This window comes from Echiichthys vipera, assembly GCF_963691815.1.
Source record: "Echiichthys vipera genome assembly, chromosome: 9".
NCBI classification, from domain to species: Eukaryota; Metazoa; Chordata; class Actinopteri; order Perciformes; family Trachinidae; genus Echiichthys; species Echiichthys vipera.
This window is the reverse complement of record NC_139834.1, coordinates 25,611,523-25,632,036: the sequence shown is the minus strand read 5'-3', so window position 1 is coordinate 25,632,036 and position 20,514 is coordinate 25,611,523. Positions and strand designations below refer to the sequence as shown.

Sequence of the window (20,514 nt, the reverse complement as noted above, 5' to 3'; positions counted from 1 at the left end):
GGGGAGGAAAAAAGAGCGGCGTCCAGAGGATGTGGAGCGGCTGAATATACCAGCAGTAGCGTCTCTGTGTGAGGATCAAAACTGCGAGGGACTGCTGCTGACCGCTCCGCTTCATCTACATACTAACAGTTTCTGCAGAAGCCTGCCACTGAATTTCAGCACCTGAAACCACAGCTGCGTAAACTTGGCCAGATCTGGTGACATTGTACCCTCTGTGTGTGTGTGTGCGTTAATGTGTGTGCGTGCCTGTGCTGAGCAGCCTGGATGGATATGCGGCTCACCGAGGGAATTTGAAAAGCAAGGGGGGATTACTATCAGTCCCTTTCCTATTATAACCTCAAAATGGATGCCAACGACAGGCTGTGGAGACGCCACCGGATTAGCCACTCTTCCGCTGATCTGCTTGACATTTGAGCTGCACGACGGTACAAAGTTTGGATAATCTAAAAAGGCTGAAGGTGTAGGATGCAATCTGGAGTGAAGACGCTCTCCGCAGGTGGAGGTGCGTCACTCTGCTGCCTGCTGCTGCTCTGGCTCATCTACTCTCATCTGCTCAGAGAGGGTAAGGGCACTTCTAGCTGTTTTTTTTATTTTATTTTAACTTTGTCAGAAGCACCATCGTCTCCCAGGGCTTCTTATTGGGATGCAGCTACACATGGTGTGGTCAGATCCTGAGGACAAATCCCTATAATGTCCAATAAAACGCCCCGCAGGGACTTGTAATGTGTCTGTGATCATCATCACCAGTAGGTATATGATGACCTTGTTTTACTTTATGACATTTTTGTAATCTGATTTGGTATTTCTATAATAATACCATTTTATAGTTGCATTATTGGGCCTAACACATTTTTTGTTTTGTACGCTGGCATTGTTACATGACTAGAAGCTTGTTATATATTGCAGAGACCATATGCTCACAGTATTATAACATATAACCTTGTAAGACTAACTTGATGGTTCTCCTTGTGATGCAGGCTATTTGCTACCTTGTGGAATAGAAATTTAGTGAAGCCTTAATAGAGCTTCGGGTGAAAAAGCAGCAGCAGTTTGCTTGTTTTAATTCCCTGTGCAGACAGGAGAAGGCCTGACTTATGCCTTCAAAGCTTTTATAATTTCACTCAGGTTAAGGCTACATCCATCCATGCTGTGCTTTCCTCTTCAATAATACATCCGCTGGTGCAATTACACCTTCACCCTGACACAGAATAGAAAGCAAAAGGATGTTTCCCTGCACTTCATTGGCTGCTGTCCATGACAGAACATTTCGGATTCTGGAGCTGTCAAAGACGCAGAGAACAGGCTTAAAGCATTGGAACTTGTTGGGACATGTTGAACACTAAGTTTGCAGATTAGATCTTTTAATCAAGCATTGGCCAGCAGCATAATTACCGCTGTGGAGGAGGGATAGTGCCTACATCAATGTCTTTGGCAGCTTGCCGGGAACAAAAGTAGACACTGATGTGAAAAATGAACTGCTTGTGCACTGAAATGTGCTCTCTTTGCCTCTAATTTGGAGTGTTTTCTAGCAAAATGCTACTTTCACCAGTCTCTTATTGCCTCTCAAGCCTCTGAATATTATCTGAGGACAACACTCCTCTTCCCCCCAGCCATTTATTATTGACTCGATTTCATCTGAAAATGATTTCATTAGAGTGTTATTGTACAAAATTGTTCAATCAATCTCTTGTGAACTTTACTACCCTTGAAATTCCTAGCGTAAATAGATTCTGCAGGATTTGGCCTCGTTAAACCCTCTGGATATGATTTGAGCTTTGGCATTCTCCTTATGTCGCTCACTCCTCTTTCCAGCTCTGAGCTGAATTTTAAGAATGAAGCATGTAGTATTTTTTAATCCGTACTTGTAATCTCCAAATCCTAGTAAAATCCTTCTTTGAAACGGGCAGCTGTGAACAGTCAGTGATGTTGCAAAAGTATTTCCCACAACCTCTGCTTTTTTATCATTTCATCAGCTAGTTCATATATTTTTGGAGGTTACGACTGATCACCACTGGTGGAGCCACTCAGCACTCTCCATACTCGCTCCCACTTCCACCTCCATGGCCCCCCGAGGGCCCCGAAAGTAGCCGTCGAGTGTGGTTGATCCGGTGGGCAGAGAGAATGCGTCGCCTCCACCCTCTCCGTAGCTCATCCGTCACGGCGATCAGGACAGGAAATCAAAGCACAGCAGCCCTATCCGTGCACGGCATTGGGCCAGCGCCTGCCACGATGAATGGCCTGTCAGCCGCTCTCAGCGTTGCCAGTTTATTCAACGATAAATTTGGAAATGTCTGGATTTCCTCACTGGACCACATTCTAGTTCAGTGGTGCAGTCAGAGAGCGGTGGCAACTCCTCCTTGCTTGTCAACAACGTTGCTTTGGGCTTGGGGTGGTGAAGAGGAGGAGGGGGTGGGGCATTTTTATCCACATTTGTAAGTTGGAGGCAGACGGACAGTTGGCCTTTGCTCTAACTCAGCCCGAGGATTTCAAATGCCAAGAATACATTTAAACCAGTGGGAACATGAAATTTCCTCCTTCTAAAATAATGAGATTTTGCATCTTAGAAATAGCAAATCCTAAAGATCTGTGGTGTCATGGCAAACGCATTCATTTGAAATGCTCAAACTCACTTCAAGGGCTTCTGAGGCTTGGCTGCCCATGCATACGTGAGATTCCAGAGAGAAAACATTTGGCTGTCAGGCTAACGGGTAAGATGTATTTGCTTACCTGTTGCTTTGTCTGCCCGGTGCTCCTCTGACACCCTCCAGCTCGGCCAATGGAGTGTTGGGACTCCATTGTACGTATTTGTACAAAGGGAAAAGTTGACGGCCCTGTTCCATTCTGTAACTGCAGCCTCACACCTGTTCTGAATCGTCCTCTTAATCATTCTCCCCCTCCCCACTCAAAACCAAGTCTGCCTCCATTACTAAGTGATTTATCGCTCTATGTGATTTATTTTTTAGCCCGTTTTTGGCTCATTATTTTGCTTTTCAAGCCCTCAAACTTTTCCCTCACCAGTCTAAATTCAAGCCGCAAAAGGCAGCTGTTGTCAGCAAAAAAAAAATAAAGTTCTGATAAAACGACCAAATAGCAGACACACAAAGTCAGCACCTGGTGATCTGAAGGTTAAAGAGACGGATACTTTTCTCAAGAGTGAGTGTAGGCAAAAAAACTTAGAGAGCGTTGGAAATTTTGTTTGGACTTTAATTACACACTAGGCCCAGGTTACACACACACACACACACACACACACACACACACACACACACACACACACACACACACACACACACACACACACACACACACACACACACACCTGCAGACAGACAACCTAAAACACATTCCTTGCTCCTACAGAGACTGAATATTGGACTCATCGGGTAGCCAGAAAAATGACTTAAAATGAATTGTGTTGTTGCTCGATGTCTGCTCAATATGTAAATGTGTTTGCTTACACATGCGTTACAACAACTTTCTAAATGGAAATGTCAGTTCTTGGGTTTTCAGCATGTCTGTCTGCTCGACTATTACTTCTAATGCTACCTACCATATATCTGCTTTTTCCAAATAACCTATAAATGTGAATCACTTCCTGTTCAGCAAAACAGACTGTTATTTACAATGTGGGGAATGTCGTTAATATAACAGGATACATTGGATGAACCAAATGACTTGAATTAATCAGATAGCTAGATGCTTAACTCTGTGTCACATTAGTGCAAGACAGCAGCGCTGCTTTTTTACAGCACATGTGATAATTAACATGTCACTGTGATTTGTTTGAATAATTCAATCAGTGCTCCTGATAAATGACAGTATCCTGAAGCTGAGACGCAGAGACAACAATCTATCCGGTCTTCCTGCTCTGCAGTACAAACTGTCAATGGTAATGGCAGCACACATTTTCTGAGATACGTCTCCAGGCTTCACTGATGACAGGACTCCCACAGTCCACTCTTTGCATTGTTTGTCTGACGTCTCCTGTCCAAGCATCATTAACAAACCAGGCAGATTTTATCCTGATAAAGGATCACGGTTACTCTTTTCCCATTTTTAGAAAAATCAACTCCTGGCGACAGCAAGTCTTCAGGAGCACCAGAATGAGGATTTAAAAAATCCTTGTTTGGTAATCTATTTTAACTCAGGGAGAAAGGCCTATCCTCCCAAGCATTAAACTCATCAGAAGGATAGAGAATTACTGACTTTTTGAAGTGAAAAGGATGATTTCCAACCCAGTCTTCTTCAAGGCTACATTAAGCATGCAAAAGGAGACCCGCTTTGATTATGACCTTGGTTGTAAATTCCTAGCAAATCATCGAGGCCTGCTTCTATAGGCGACGGCGCTGTAAAAGTATGAGCATCTTTATGGAACAAAATGAAAAGAAATTTTTACAGCTAAATCAATTTGGCAGCACACAAAGCTCATATTTCATCTCTTTGAATATGAATTCCATCTAGCCTTCAGCTTTGACCTCCCTTGTGGATGAGTGTAGTGCACCGCTTAGTGTGTTTCTGCATTGTTATTTTCTCTGCGGAAAGCTCTGGGCTTCAAACAGCTCCGTCATTGGCAGAGTGGTGTAAATGATTTGAGTTATGTTTCCTTCAGTCTTATGTCCTGTTCTATTTTCTGCCTGATGCCGTGAAACGTATTTTCTGAGAGGGCTGTGCTGGAATATTAAAGCTGCAGTTCACACAACCACGCATCTCTTTACTTATGGGGTCATAATAGTCTTGTGATGCCGACCATTTTCTCTGGGATTGCATTAGAGAAGGAGGGGATCCTAGAGGGCTATGGAATTTGAAGTGAGTCAGTGTGGCTTTAGTGTCCTCTGCATTACATTCAGCAGAGCTGCTGTTTGCTTTTGCAAGGCATATTGTACATTCACTCTTTATGCCTCGAGCCTGTTTTTCATCCACATACAATTGTATGAGTGTACTCTACATTGTAATATCTCTGCAGCCTAGACTGTGCTGCATCACTGCAACAGAAATCTATTAGAAGCCACCTCCATCATGTGTACTGTACAAGGCATGTCGCAGACCAGACCTAAATTACAGTGTCAGCCCTAGCGGTGGGTGTACCTATGGGGAATATTTTCTGTTTTAAAGCAGCCTTTGGCAATGTCATACAATGGCAACACTGAATGTTAGTGCATAGAGAGGTTACTGTTTTGAAAAATTTAACTGCAAAGTCCAGTATAGTGATGTTGGCAAACTCGAGAGCAAGCTGCTGCTTTCTGGTGAGAAAGGAAACAATCTAACACAGTTGGGCCCGGCTTTCTCCCGGGGGAGTGCCATCCTACTGCTGCTACGGAAAGTTTCAATTTGTCATTCCCCATGGGTGGAGTAGTCTACACACCTGACACGACGATTACATTTTGGCAAATAGAGCCCATCTCCGGTGCCTCAGTCGGTGTGGGTGCTGTGCTTTTCTCTCCCTATTCCTACAGCCTCACCGGGTGCTCCTGACTGCATAAAAATCATGCTTGGTGCAGGATAAAAAAAATCAAACATTTTAATACAACGCAGGCACTCATTTGTGAATATGAGGAGCTTTTTAGAGCAGAAAACTCCAACCTGTATGGGCATCAGAATGTGAGATCAGAGCTGCTTCTCAGAACCGAAATGGTGGACTGACTGTGGGCCAACACGGTGCTTATTTTACTGCTTGCAGATAATTGAGCTTCATGCTGTAATAGCATAACACACCCCTCATCTCCAGAAGTCACCCTGGCTGCTCCAACACTTCCCTTTTGCCATCATTGCTGATTCATTTCTGTCAGCTTCAGATTAAATTGCATGCTTAGATACCATTACAGGTCCTCTGACTTCAGCAGAGAGTTGTTCACTTGCATAAATATTGATCGGACTGCTAGTAGAGTATTCAAATAGCATGTGAAATCAAGCAGCGGTATTCCATTTAAACCAAGGACATTAATATAAAGCGCATGTTTTGCTCCACTGCTCTGCTGCCCTACTTGTTTAGCAGCAGAAGATCACGGCGGTGTCAGGAAGCGTATAGCATGGGGTCAGTCAAACATCTGCTTCCCTCACCTGGTGTCCTATTACATGATACCTACTGTGCTACTGGCGTCAAACGGAGTTAAGGTAATGAGATGCACTTGGCTGTAGCTGCCTTGACTAGCATACGCTCGATCGAATAAGATTGCTGTTTAATGTCATCCTGAGTTGTTAATAACAGGTAGAGCTGTGAGATCAGAATGAGTATGAAGGGAAGATTGGGTCTCTGTAAATCCACATAAAGTCCCTTAGATTACCTTTTAATGCTGATAAGCCTCTTTAATGTCCTAGATTGCTCATTTTAACTTGATGAATACCACCTGTTAATGAGGAGCTGTACGTTTGGTACATTTAACTTGTTTGACACAGACTCTTGGTAAATTGGCGAGCATCCACATCTCATCAAGGGGAACAGAATGTTTATTTTACATTGACTTTATCTTTTGAGTTTCTTTTCTGTAACATATTTAAATCTGATCAGATTAAGGCATTCCAACTTTTAAATCAAGTGTTATTCCTCGTACTTCAGGTGTGAACCACTCGTGAATTTATAAAAAAAAAAGAGAGAAAATTGGTGAATGCAACACGTTCTCCAAACAAATGTGTGTGTGGGTTCTTGCATGAGGCCCGTCTGAGGATATGCTGCTTTTTTCAAATTGAATATTTTTGGGTTTTGGTTGTTGTTCAGACAAAACAAATCTTTCATCATTTGACATTTGCTGCTCACCCAGCTCAGCCACAGGCAGGTGGGTCACCAATTATTTGTGGTCAGATTTTCTTGTCGTAAGTGTCTGTAAGCAAGAAACTGAACTCCAAATTGAGTGATTTTTTGTATGTTTAAATAAGCTTTGACCTGCTCAGCTCTGAAAGCGCTATATATATATGTATATATATTTTTTTTGATTGATTGATTTGTTTATTTAAGTGTCCAGCCCATATGGGTTATGGCGTAATAGGAAAACAGACAGGATGGCCACATGACCAGTATAATCCTAGACAACACACCGTTCCATGAATTTCAATATGAAAGATATATCAAAACAGTTTTCATCACATATAAATACATCTAGGTATATCATACAAATACAAATGTACATGAGACAATGGAAAACAAACTTAAATTCATCTTCAGTAACACCAAGATCACACAAAACACATAAACATAGCTTTTCTCTTGTACTATATAAAAGCAGACCAATCATGTGCATCCATGAACATAAGGCTTTCAAGAGAAAAGCATAAATCTGAGCACTATGAGGTAGCTGTATGGATATGAGAGCGTAGAGGTGTGGCTATTTATTCAGTGCACATTACATCTCAGAGTTTTGTTAATTGCAGCCTCTGCAAAATCAATTTTGACCGATTACCTGCAACATTAATATTTATAACGTCTCACACAACGTTTTGAATCTTTCATTAAAGATCAGTAGAATTCATATCTGATTTGATGCATGTTAATATGATTGTCAAACTCTCTAAATTGGGGCTTTGTTGGCAGCCCCATTTTCCTCACTTCTATCAAGAAAGGAACATACAATGGAACGAAGATAATCACTCAGACTTATTACGGTATGCCAGTGTAGTGATTAGAGTTAGATTGACTCTCTCAGGGAAAAACGGTTAGATTCAATGCCAGGGCGTTTGAGCCAAGCCAGCAGGAAATGGCTCTGCGCTATAGCTGTGTCTTTACAGGGAATAATACCAAATACAATACATATTTTCATGAATAATTAACTGAACTAGCTCTACATGAAGTGGGTTTTTTAATAAATATGGTTCGAAACTGTAGTTTGCAGAGATGCTCTTTCCAATAAAACAATGTAAAGCCTTACTTCCATGTTCAGCCGCCCCGCAAGTAATTACAGTCTATAAAGGAAGATTGTTTTAATATGGAAATGGGATTCTTGTCATATTTCATTCAGTGCAGTCTGTCATATAATTTTTATGGCAAATTCCCTGAGGAGAAGCAGTGCCTTCTCACAGCTCCCAATCTGGTTTCATTTGAATGGGAGTGGTGCAGGGGCTGTGTCTGATGCATTTGTCTGTTCAATCTGATAAAGGTTCAGTTAGTGAGGACTAACTACAGTTCTGATGTATCTGCACTGTCTTAATTAAAGAGACAAACAAGAAAAACAGATAAGCCAGAACAAAGTGGATGTTTTATTGATAGTACATCTGTGTATCTGTCTAAATAAGAAACTGATTTTAACAGGAAAGATCATCAGTGCTGTTCTATATTCGCTTTTCTTGACTTACCAGCCAGTGTAATGCTTCTGGAGTTCAATAACCTCATGAAGCCTTTCAGTTCTCATTCCTACAGTGACGTACTTTGAATCAGAGGCACATTGTGAGAGCGAGTGTGGACTCCTGGCATCCTATTTCAGGCAGAGATACTAAGATATTTGTGCTCCTGTACTTTGGTGATCTGCAGTTTGTCTGATCAAAGCGCTGATATGTTGAGCAGAGATTCACGTCTTTGCTCTAAGCTGTGGGTTTGAACCCTGGTGCGTCTGCACTGCCACTTTGCACTCGTATAGTTTTGTGATTCAGTGATAAGGTCATCAGGCTGCCAGTCAGTGCTGAGAGCCAGTCTCTGTGCTCTGTATTGGCTTCCTGTAGCCCTTCAGACGTCTTGACAGGATCCAGAGCCTGGACAGCAACATGGCACCATCCTTCACTCGGCATGCTCTTCGGCGCCGCAGCCACATGCACATTTCATCATGTGAAATAGAGACAAGGCCAAGTGTCTTCACGCTGCTGAGTGACAGAAACCTCCTGCCACATGGATTAACTCCTGTACGTATGATGGAGTACTGGCCGTGGCGGGGCCTTCACAAAGCCCTCCCCTACTCTCTTTCTCTCTCTCTCTCTCTCTCTTTCTTTCTCTCTCTTTCTCTCTCTCTCTCTCTCTCTCTCTCTCTGCCTTACTATTCTCCTCCTTCAGGCATATTGCGTGAAGCCCATTCATCTGTTTAGTGTTGAAACATGGCAGAGAGCACTGATATCTGATGGCACCTCTGTCCTCCAAGCACACACCAAGAATACATTGAGAGAGAATGGGGGGTCTGAGTTGTTGGTAGTGGGTGGCGGAGGGTGCGCAGCATGGCTGATGCTATTAAATAAAATGTGCATTGCAGTTCTTTGTAGAGATGATTGTGCTTTATGACTACTAAGACTGGCCTAGGTAATAATATCATGTAAAAATGTTTTTAAAAGCCCCAGCCTAAATCACCTCAAGTGTAGCTGCATTTAGAATAGCAACACATCTACCAATCCATTAGTTTGAGTTGCTGATATGTCCTATTAGCCTGGCAAAAGTTTGGGGTTGAGTATCGTTACTGACTGGGAAAAATATTTAGTCAAAAGTCTTAAGACAGCATTGGAAATGTAAGGTTTCATCTTCTAAAGGTCTCATTTTAGGCCAATCTGATCTTCCTTTTTGAAGTCTTGCATACAAATGGAAAAAGGATCTGATTGTGGTGGTGCTTAGGGAAATGTCAAGGATTTGACAACAAAATCAGGATCCGTTCTCTAGGGCAGTGGTTCCCAACCAAGGGTGCCTGTTCCACAGGGGGCACTTCTGCTGATGCCAGGGGGTTCTTGTATATCAGCTGTACCGCCTGAACCCTATGTTGCGTTATGTAAGAGTGCATGAAAATTAGTAAGCAAGGGAGGACAGAATTTTAAACTCATAGCTAAAGTAATGCACAAATGGTGGAAATAAATAGCTAAACATAAGGACTAAACAGTTCAAATGAATGGCCAGCTCGGCTTTACTCCAAGTAGTAGTGGTACTATGAATTGCACACCAAACCAATCTAAACATTGACAGTTCAACTGTATGAACCTTTATATAATGAATGTAGGTATCCATTGGGAATTGATGATGGGGTCTGTTAATCTGGAAGGGCTGTTAGGGGAACCGCAGACTTAAAAGGTTGGGAACCACTGCTCTAGGGACCCAACCAGTGCTCAACTCCTCACATATGGCCTCTTTGTCAGGACCCCATGGCATCGCTTGTCAGCACATCTGTTTGACTGATCCACCACCCGACCTCCTGCCTACACAGACACTTGTCACTCTTACTTCTAGAGCTCTTGCTCTTGGCGTCTACTATTGCAGATGGGTTTACAGTGTGTTTCACACAGACGCTCAAGGGTGCGTTGTGCTTCAGTATCAAACGCAGAGGGCTGTGACAAAATGGGGGTATTTGACGCTTTGGGGCCGACAATAGGCTGAGTGACCATGACGTTCAGGCTAACTCAGCATTGTTATGGGCCGAAATGTTGGCCAAGGGGAAAATTCTAACAGTGACACTAAAGGAAAGGTCATTGGATTACAAAAATGAGCAGGAGTCATTCTTTGGCCAGTAGACATTTTGACCTCAGGATGTAGCTAAAAGAAAGGTCATGTGGTCACCATAATCAAACCGATCATCATCTGGAATATTTCCAACGTGTCTTGCTCTGAAATTCAGCGTTGCTGGGGCAATTTAATGAGTCATTTGTATTGATCAACAACCCTTTCAACCTTTGCCATTATTTCATCATATGCTATATAGCAGTTAGGATCTCACATACAGTAATGAACCTTTGAGGTTGCTGTAGAAACAGCAGTGTAAAGGAGTGATGGTTGGCGCATACCAGGGATTGACCTTAGAAGAACTGCAGCACAGTCTCTAATCTACCTTTGCTGAGCTGATTTTACTTCAGTGTCAGCCTCAATGGCTTTCACTGGCAGCTTTCCATACAATAAAGAAAAGATTGAAGGAAATGTTGAATTTTCCAGATTATTTTAAAGGTAAAGTAAGTTTCCCCAACTTTTCCCAAGCTTTACTTTTGAACCTCGAGCAGATACTTCCCATCCATTTATAATGCACTAATTACGAAATGCGCTGATTTCAAGCAGAGTCAGATGTGATATACTCGCACATTAATATTGTTCAGCAAGTTATTGATTAATTTTCTAGTTCTCATTTGAGGCTGCAACAAACCTACCTTTGATTTTAAATGACAAAGATGCAATGGAAAACGTCTCACCTACATTTATTGAATTTGTTCTTCCAAATGTGTTTTTGAAAGCAGCAGACACCTTCAAGCAATTTACTGTGATTAAAGCTTGTTTATCTATAAAACACAAGACGATTAACAGTTAATAATTCCCTTAAACACACAAAGAAGGCCTCAATAAAAGACAATTAAATATGTTCCCTTGGGTTTCCAAATAATTTGCACAAACAAAGCTGCTGCCTCAACATTAAGTGTTCAATGAGACTGTCATCTACAAAAGGCCGCGCAGAGGGTTTATTTAATGAATCCCAACATAAAAAAAACACCATTGTTACAGCTTCTTCTTTTGTTTGCCCACGGCAGCTGGAAAGTTTTGAGTGTGACTCATCACAAACGATCCTCAGAGACATGCATGAGCTACAGATGCGGTCCTGCACACAAAGCTTGTGTCTTCACCTTGACAGAAGTTTGACACAGGTGTGATGAAATGTGAGCTCCTCTTGCCGCTAGAAATTCATCTCTTGGTGTTAAAATGAACATTATTCGAATTAGAATCATGCTCATTTCATCATGTTCATTTCATGCCAAGTAAAAAGTTAAGTGAAATATTTAGAAAGTGTTTTATCTTTTAATTCCCTTAACATGAAAAAGTCAGGAACATTTATTTATAAATTATTTTCCCCCTCCCAAATAGTCAATTTGCATCTAAAACACCCTGGTGAGTTGTACGTTTTTGCAGTTTGTGTAATTAATTTAGAGATCTCATTTTGACAAAGTTGAAACTCAAAAAAACCTGCTCAGCCACAGGACCCTGTCCAGGGAGTCATCCATCAATTTGTAATGCCTGGAGAACCTTAAAGTAATTCTCTGTGCTTGGATAGGAGTGCAAGAATAGCACACACACTCCACGGAGATGTCTGAGCAAGGTAATCATCGCTTTAAGACATTCTGTCCATTTGCCGTGTCAGTAGAGCTGAACTCGGTTTGAAAATGGTTCACAGTGCCCAGCAACCACTGCCATGTCGACCGAGACACACATTATTTCAGTCAGTGGTCCAGTTTTCATTCACGATGTCAATAGTCAAAGTCCAAAGACGTAACTTTCAATATTCTAAAATCGAATTTTGTGACGCAAGGACCAACGTAACATTGATATTTTGAACAGAGGACACAATGATCGCAAACACTGTTATGGTATTAACTACTAAGATGTAAGGTACTTGACTAAATATTAATGAAATATAATAGATATACATATATAACATGTATAAATAAATGTATTATTATAATTTTAGCATAAAATTGTCCAGCTTTTTAATGATCAAGTCAGTGTTTTCTAGAGATGAAATATATTATCGTGTTATTGTTCAAGGAGCTCTTCTCAAAACACTGCTGTGGTTTTATTGATTATTATAATTTACATCGGTAATTCTAGCCATTGGGAATTTTACGATTTATCATCAATATGGTGATCGTTCCAATGCGCTGGGTGTCATCTTGATTTTCCCAGGATCCTCTTTGAAAGATAGGGGTATGCGCTATCTTCACAGCTCAAATTTCAAAACAACGAAGGGAGTAAATGTTTCAGATGCAGTTAAATGGTAAAAAGTATGTTGAGAATATGTGTTCAAATCCATTCAACCATTGTGGCAACATCAGTGTCTAAAGTCAAGAAAAGTGTCAAACATTTGACCTAAATAGAAAAACATTGCTGAGAACATAAAACATAAAACAACATAGGACCCTGGGAACATATCCTCCCAGCAAAATGCAAAAGTCAGCATGATAATATGCCTATAATCAAAGTGCTAACAGGCTGATGCTAAGCAAGTATAATGTTGACCATGGTCACCGTTTTAGTGTGGCATGTTAGCATGCTAACATTCACTAATCAGCACTAAACGCGTGCAGCTGAGGCTTAGAGTCATTTGTTTTGTTTTGTGAATATTAGGTTGTATATATATATATATATATATAACTAGTAAACCAAGGGATTGGAGCCACTGAAATTTAGACCCGATGATGGTACTGGATGAAAGCTAGGGGATTCCCAAAAAGATAACGATTCATCCTGAGGTGGACATTAATATCTGTGATAAATTTCATGGCAAATTCAACAGCTGTTGAGACATTTCAATCAAACCGCTAACATGGCTAAAATTGATTTTGCTTGCTAGCGCTGCAGTCTAAGTGAATTTGCTGAGTCCATTCAGCCATGCGTCTGTATGGTATACATCAGGAGGTCAAGTATTCATAGGATTATGTCTAATGTTTTGGGACACAACAAATCATCAAAGAGATTGTCGTGACATTTTCCAGGATGCGTCTCAGCTGATGACATGTTTTCCACTTTGGACGCCACATGAGCTTTCCTCTCACGCCACACTGAGGGCACACTATCACCTGTGCACTCAAGATATCTTCAGCCCTCCAAACTACACATCCAAGTGTGTCTGTCTACTCAAATTAGTGTCTGACTTGGTGCCCCTCTCAGTAGGACAACATGGTTTGTCAGTACCTTCCAAAATGCATATTACAGAAGTTGTTTTTGGCATTTGAATTAATCCCCCAATACTGCTGGGTTTGTGTTGAGGACAGTCTGGATATTTCATAATGTAATGGTCTGATTACTATGAAATTAGCTGAGTTCATTTATGCTCCCTGTAAAACAAAAAATTATTGATTTTCATAACACAGTCAGTTTGTGTTTTATATCTCAACTTGTTAACTTGCAGTTATTCATTCATTCATCTTCAACCGCTTGTCCCTGTCGGGGTTGCGGAGGGGCTGGAGCCGATCCAAGCTGACAACGGGCGTGAGGCAGGGTACACCCTGGACAAGCCGCCAGTCTATCGCAGGGCACATAGAGACGTACAGAGACAGACAACCATTCACACCTACGGACAATTTTAGAGACATCAATGAACCTAACACGTGCACGTCAACAAAATAGAAAATGTCCTTTTAACAGTCTCTTGGAAGTATCTTTGTTTTCCACATGATCACCATAAGAAACAAAGCAGCCGGTCATACTGTGTTACAACTGAAGAAGCACTCTACCCTGCTGCTTTTAAAGCTTTGAAATCAGTTTCTCATTTCTTTATTTCAGGCTTTTTATGACAGTATCAAACTGTTCAGTGCTACACAGACCAGAAAAGGGGCTATGCTTTCAGACTGCATGTTGTTTGTACTTTTGAGGACCAGTTGCTCCTCTGTAATATGTTCATTACATTCTCATTATGCAAATGTGATGTACTTTGTTCCTCTGCTGCTGTGTTTGGCAGGCCAGTTGGCGGTGGGAACCTGCGAGATAGTGATGCTCAACAGAGACAGCAGCGTTCCCAGACGCACCATCGCTAGGCAGACGGCTCGATGCGCCTGCCGGAGAGGCCAGATCGCCGGGACCACCAGGGCGAGGCCAGCGTGTGTAGACGGTGAGTTTAATGACCTTTCTAGCCCAGGGGAGGGAAATTGTCCCAATCGAGGGCCGATTAGTTGGAGTGAATCAAAACAAAAGGCCCAATGATCAGAAAAGCTTGTGAAAATAAAATGTAAATGTTTCCCCCTCTCTTCACTGCAGCTGTAGTGCCCTTGAGCAAGCTACTGAAACAGGGAGGCATATGTATGAATGTGAAGCAGGGTGTGCTGGAAAGAAGCAACATTCTGTGGAGGAATAAATATTGAATTAATATAAAAAGGTTCCCTAGATGGTCCTTAGGAGCGTTAGCAACAGTTCAATTTTAACTGCCATTTAATTAACTGGAAGTTATCCCATTTATGGAAGTACAACTATTACTATTCCCATAATAGACACCTCTTTCTCACCTGTAACCACATCATTTATTACTAAATTAATAACAACATTGTGGCAGTGGGTCGGAACCCTAACGTTAGTCTATATGGGGTCCACTGCCTTAGACCGCTTTATTACTTGCACAGCAGTGTTGTGTTGAAACTGCTACTGCGAACATTTATTTTGTTTGACTCTAATGTGCACCAAGTGAACGCTGGATGAATGCTCGGCTTTATTTTGAAGCAGTGGTGTATATATTGTAAGTTGACAATGTACTTTGAAGTAACATTAGAAATATTAATGTTAGTCAAATGAATCATTGGACATTACAAGTACAATTACTCATTTTCTTACCAAGATCAATATCACTCTGCGTCTGTACAGTAAATTTAAATAGCTACCGTGGGCAGCCTGTTTAATAATAAAATAAGAGTAAAATATAGCCGTGACTAAAAATACATGATATAAATAGTGATAATGACAAGTAATGGCACGTGTGATCATTAACTCTGACATTTTGACATAACGGGAACATCATGAAAAATAATAGGAAAAGCACACAGGTGTAACTATTAACATTATAGATAGATCCATTCCTTTATGTGTGCCATTACAGTGAGCCAGCATGCACAATACCAGGGCCCTACATCTGGCACACCTGAATGCAAGCATGTTATATCAGTCAGGGACGCTGAAGTTAGGGGTTGACCCTGTATAGTCGGCTAATCTTCATAGCCGTGAGGATAAATGTACACCTACATGACTATAAAGCTCAGTTAAATCGCAGACTTGTGGATAAACACATCATTTCTGACACATAAGTATCGGCTCAGCCCACTTGGAAAGAAATAAAAAAAGTGTTAAAGGTACCGGATACTATCCCCAACTTTTGCTAATGGAAAACCAAAAAAGAGCGAGGTCGAGCCGTACCATGGGAAGAGCGCCATAACTGTGCGCCGCGTGTAATTATTCTGTGGAATGTCGCCAAAGACAGCCATGAAACTGCAAATGCAAGGGTTTTTATCACGGGGCCAAAGCCTCAATCACCATTTTGTTACCTTGTTCGGCGATAGATGGTGACTAAACAGAGATTTATTTCAATTAAAATCTTTAAGGAGATATCACCCAGCAGCATCCTACACATCGAGATAAAGTCAGCAACCCAAAAAAACCTCCGATAGAACAACATGTACAGGTGTCTTTCTTTCTCCATTAAAAACAACTGCCGATGTAATTTGGTTGTTTAACCAGCCAATCGATAATCACTTTGGGTGTCTCCCATTTCGATGCTCTTTAGACTGTTTGACTCCCAACTATGTGATTGGCTGTCTGCATTAGACCTCCTGCAGTCAGCCGCTGTGACATCAGCAAATTAGTAATCGCTTTGTGCCGTTTTCGTTGTCTCCTCGATGATCTTTCCTCTTTCTGTGGTGTTTTTAATGGACCCCAGCCGGATAAAGATCCTTGTAATGGAGAGCGTGTGGTGTTCTTCCACTTCTTAAGATAAGATTTTATACTCTACATTCCCCTCTGTGTTATTGGACAGTATCTAGAGGAGGGTGATAAGACAGATGAGACACAGTCCGTCTGTGATGTTGATTGGATCCCACAGTATCACGATCACATGCATCAGATGGACCATTAGTTCCATCACGCTATGACTCGTGTTAGCCCTAATCTAATAGCCACGACACGAGGCCGCAGTCCCACAGCCTGTGTCACGCTCCCCACACTGCTTTTAAACAGAAGTCCCTCTCTGCAGACGCCTCTCCGTAACACTCAACAGATGCTAATTAACTTACAGAGAGCTATGATTACAGCAGCAGGAAATTGATTATTACAGGCTTCCCGCCGCACCATACCCTACACTCCATTAATAGCCGGTGCATTAAAGATTCAACCTGTTGCTCACAGGCTCAGTTAAAGGCTTTCTGCTGACAGCTGGATATTGGTGTCCATCATCACAAGGCTTTAAAGTGAGATTTCTGCATATCACAGGAGAATGCAATAGGTCTAATACAGCCACTGTTCAGATATCCTCTCTGACCTTTAGATCAGGTTATATTCAGTTACACTTGCTCTTGATGTGAATTCCCATAAATGCATTTTGCCCTTCTAAGCACATAAACCAATTTATTGACTTACAGACATGTTTATTTGCTTGTGTCTCTTACTGAGGCTTTAGTTTTTTTTAACTGAGCTGTTATTAACACAACAAGGGCTCACTGTCCCCTGGGTCAATTTAATATGACTCATTCACGGCAGAAGCAGGAGTGGATCGCTGCCTTTTTTAAATTTGTTGTGATAGAATAGTGACCTTTAATGAATATGGAACCATTGCTGACTCAGTGCCTCAAGCAAGTCGTCAAAGTCTGTGAATGCTTTTGAAACATGTAGATGCAACACTTGGTTTGCTTTTCAGTAACTTGTTATTGATGCTTTTTTTGACAGCCATATGTACAGTAGAGCCACTTCATTTTCATTATTTAATATGGACAGTCACTTATACTGTATATCATTATTTAAACTAACTCTGGTTTAAATTCATAGCATTCTTTACCATTTCAGTGATTTTCCCGTTTCCAGGGATTACCAACTTTGTCTGTCCTTTCTTTCCTCCAGACTAGAAGTTTCATGGTGTTGCCTTGTACTTCACACTGCAAAACTATTACTTACCCTTTTTAATTATATCAAGGCTTAAAGTTCTGCATAATTAATGGAATTGCCACTTTCAGTGACAGGTGGGTGCTGTCACAGGTGGTGAACATGGACTGTAGGCTTCATTCTGCCCACCTCAGCTCCACCAACGCTCCACCTGCCAAGATGGAGCAACCAGAGCCACCCCATTAGAGCTTAATTTTGGCTCTTCAGAAACCTCTGGGTGACATCACAGAGCCTCTGTACCAGAAAGCTCAAGGAAAGTCTTGAAAAGCATGAAAAGTATAAAGCTAGGCTGTCAAACTCTGCCGCGGCCACTGTGGCCACAAGTGGCAGTTACAAAATAAGGACAAATGCTGAAATGTAAATGTAAATGTAGCATGAGTACGGAAGACAGTGAGTGAATGTACACTTTTAAAAGCTACAATCTTCCTTTGAATGGTTGTACAAACAGTTTGCTTTGTCTCTGTTAAGCTGGGATTGTACGCCTACTTTCAGGGGTCCACTAGGGTTCACATGCCGTCAGAGGGTTTGCACGGTTTGCGGCGGCCAGGCTGTAGCTCTCCTGCTCAATACTGGACCAATTTTTTTTTTAAAGTTTACTCACTTACACATAAATACATGGGGAAATAGGGTCCAGGTTGAAAAATACCAAAATTCCCCATCAAGATTGGAGAAACTCATCTGCACAATTATAATCACCAGCAAAAGCTCATGGATTTGAATCTCTTTGCTGATGTATAATGAATAGAAACTCAAATCCAAATGTACCCATTGGGACAAAAGTCTGCAGCTGGTGGCTTAAAGGACAATTGGATAAATGTTGGTATCGCTCTTGCCATCCTGCTAGTATTCACACTTCCGACACAGCAACAAGCTTACCTATTCCCTGCAGTGAAAAAAGTTTGTTGTACATGATTTACCAAAGGGCTGATTGGCCCAGATTGCAGCCGAGCCGTTCTTGCACCATGACATTTTTATTCCTTATTTGTTTTAATTCACGGAACAATTTCTCACTATGCTACAAGTGCGGTGTATTTTTCTTCAAAATAGCTTCTTTTGTTAGTCTTTTTCAGGACATATTTCAAGCTTTTATACTGCTGTGTGTCACTGTTGTGCAGATTTGGTCTGCACACTGTACACAGGAGGATTACGTGCTTTTCCTTGCTTGTCTCCCTGCTCCTCCCTCTAATCTGCTCCCCGACGCTCTCGCACTCCCTCTCCCCTTCTCTGCCTGGCCTGTTGTTGCCATGCCACCACATCACACTGTAATCGTATGAAGCTTGATGGCCACAGATAAGAGTCTGCAGGCTGCGGGGGGACTGTTTAAATGCTGGCTGCAAGCCTCTGCTTCCACACTTCCACACAACGATTATTGACACTAAATGAACCAAATAAGTGATGTTGAAAGGAGATTAAGCAAAAGGAAAGCTTTCTCCAGATTCATATTGCAAACACACACAAGAAGATTTACCTCTTCTGCAGAGAGAGACGGACCTTTATGTGGAAGAAACTTTCAAAAAAGCCTGTATTTGATCCTTTTTTTCCAGATCTGCTCTCATTTTAATGTGTTGTTGTTTCCCTGTAATCCAAATTCACTCCCTCCATGTTTACTTGTTGTCTTCCTAGATTCAGTGTAATACACTCTGTTTAACATCACAGTCGTGTCACACTCACTAATTAGGTGCTATTATATACTGTTTTAATTCACTAATTATCTGCAGTGCTTTTCGAGTACCAGATTTATACACAGTTGGGATTCAGCTTCACAGCAATTACAAAACAGTGGTAAGAAAAGCTTTTGGAAAGGATGAATGATCATCCTTTATATAATACCGGCTTTTATTTAAGAATTTCAGTTAGTAAGTAGAGCTTTATTTACTTTCACGTTCAAAACACACAGTTACAAAGTGCTTCATACACAGACATGGAAAATATAAATGAAAATATAAATAACCGTTGAATGTACAGCACGATAAGAGATAAACCAAGCTAAAGCAAACCAACACCAGACCAGAGTTCTTTAGAAGATGGGTTTAAAACAATCCAAAGATTTGCAAATCTGAAGATGATTCCAAATGAATGAGATACACAAAAACACAAAATGGCTTTACAATGTCTTTTTTAATGAAGCCTATATTTTCCATCCATGTCAACAGCAAAAAACAACAACAAGGAACTCTGTATTTCTGTTAAAAGTTGCATATATGCTGGAGACAGCAGTTTCCCACAGAGCAACATTTGTAAATCAGCAGTAAAATTATCATAATTGTTTTCGCAAAGCTTCCTACTGCATGGCTGAATCTAATATCAGAGATTCACTTCTAGATATCGAATGTGGCTCCGCCAGATCGGTTCCACTATATCTGGCTAACTTCCCCATGACATCTTGATGAACCAGACAGAAATCCAAAAAGCAAAAGCCACTTTGAAAACAAGCCAAAACAAAATTGCAACAGAAAACTCCCAGCAATTCAACAGCTTGCTCAGCAAAACACACTGTTTGTCATGAAGTCATTTGGAGCTCGACTGCTGGCTGCATTCAAAATGTGTGTAATGCTGGGTTTTTCTGTTGTCATAATTACAAGTGAAAGACCATCAGGCCTCTGGTAGCAGGCTGCGCTGCCTAGAGGACAGAGGGCGGAAAATCTGGCCGCTGCAAATTGTTCCATTATTGAAGCTTAATTAACATCAGTCAGAAAGCCTGTAAAAACCTGTTATAGTGGTTCTTGTGCTCAGCTAAGCTAGTTTGCTAATCTTGTTGAGTACTCGAAGAAACATCAGTATTAGTATTAGTATTAAATACCAGAGGAGACACACAATGTTTTATTTGGGAGATTCATGCCTCACTTTATGTCTAACATACTCTTGATGCCTTTGCTGTGTGTCTGAAACTGCCTTTTTTTGTTTCTTGTACCTCATCTCAATGCATTTTACATGAGCTGCCTGTGGCTTTAGTAAAAATTTGATGTCACTTTTTACTTCTGCAGAGGATGAATTTCGTCAGACTAACCGAGCGTCTAGTTTAG

At 41.3% G+C, this 20,514-nt stretch overlaps 1 protein-coding gene across 1 annotated transcript in view; it reads left to right on the top strand.

Annotated features, from left to right (window-relative positions):
* The first annotated feature begins 456 nt into the window (after nucleotides 1-456).
* Nucleotides 457-20,514, top strand: part of tafa5l (TAFA chemokine like family member 5, like) — a 40,977-nt gene continuing 20,919 nt past the window's right edge. The window contains exons 1-2 of the mRNA XM_083920845.1: nucleotides 457-562; nucleotides 14,319-14,468. Coding sequence (XP_083776971.1) covers nucleotides 466-562; nucleotides 14,319-14,468 — 247 coding nt within the window. The 5' untranslated portion in view covers nucleotides 457-465. The remainder of the gene's footprint in view (nucleotides 563-14,318; nucleotides 14,469-20,514) is intronic.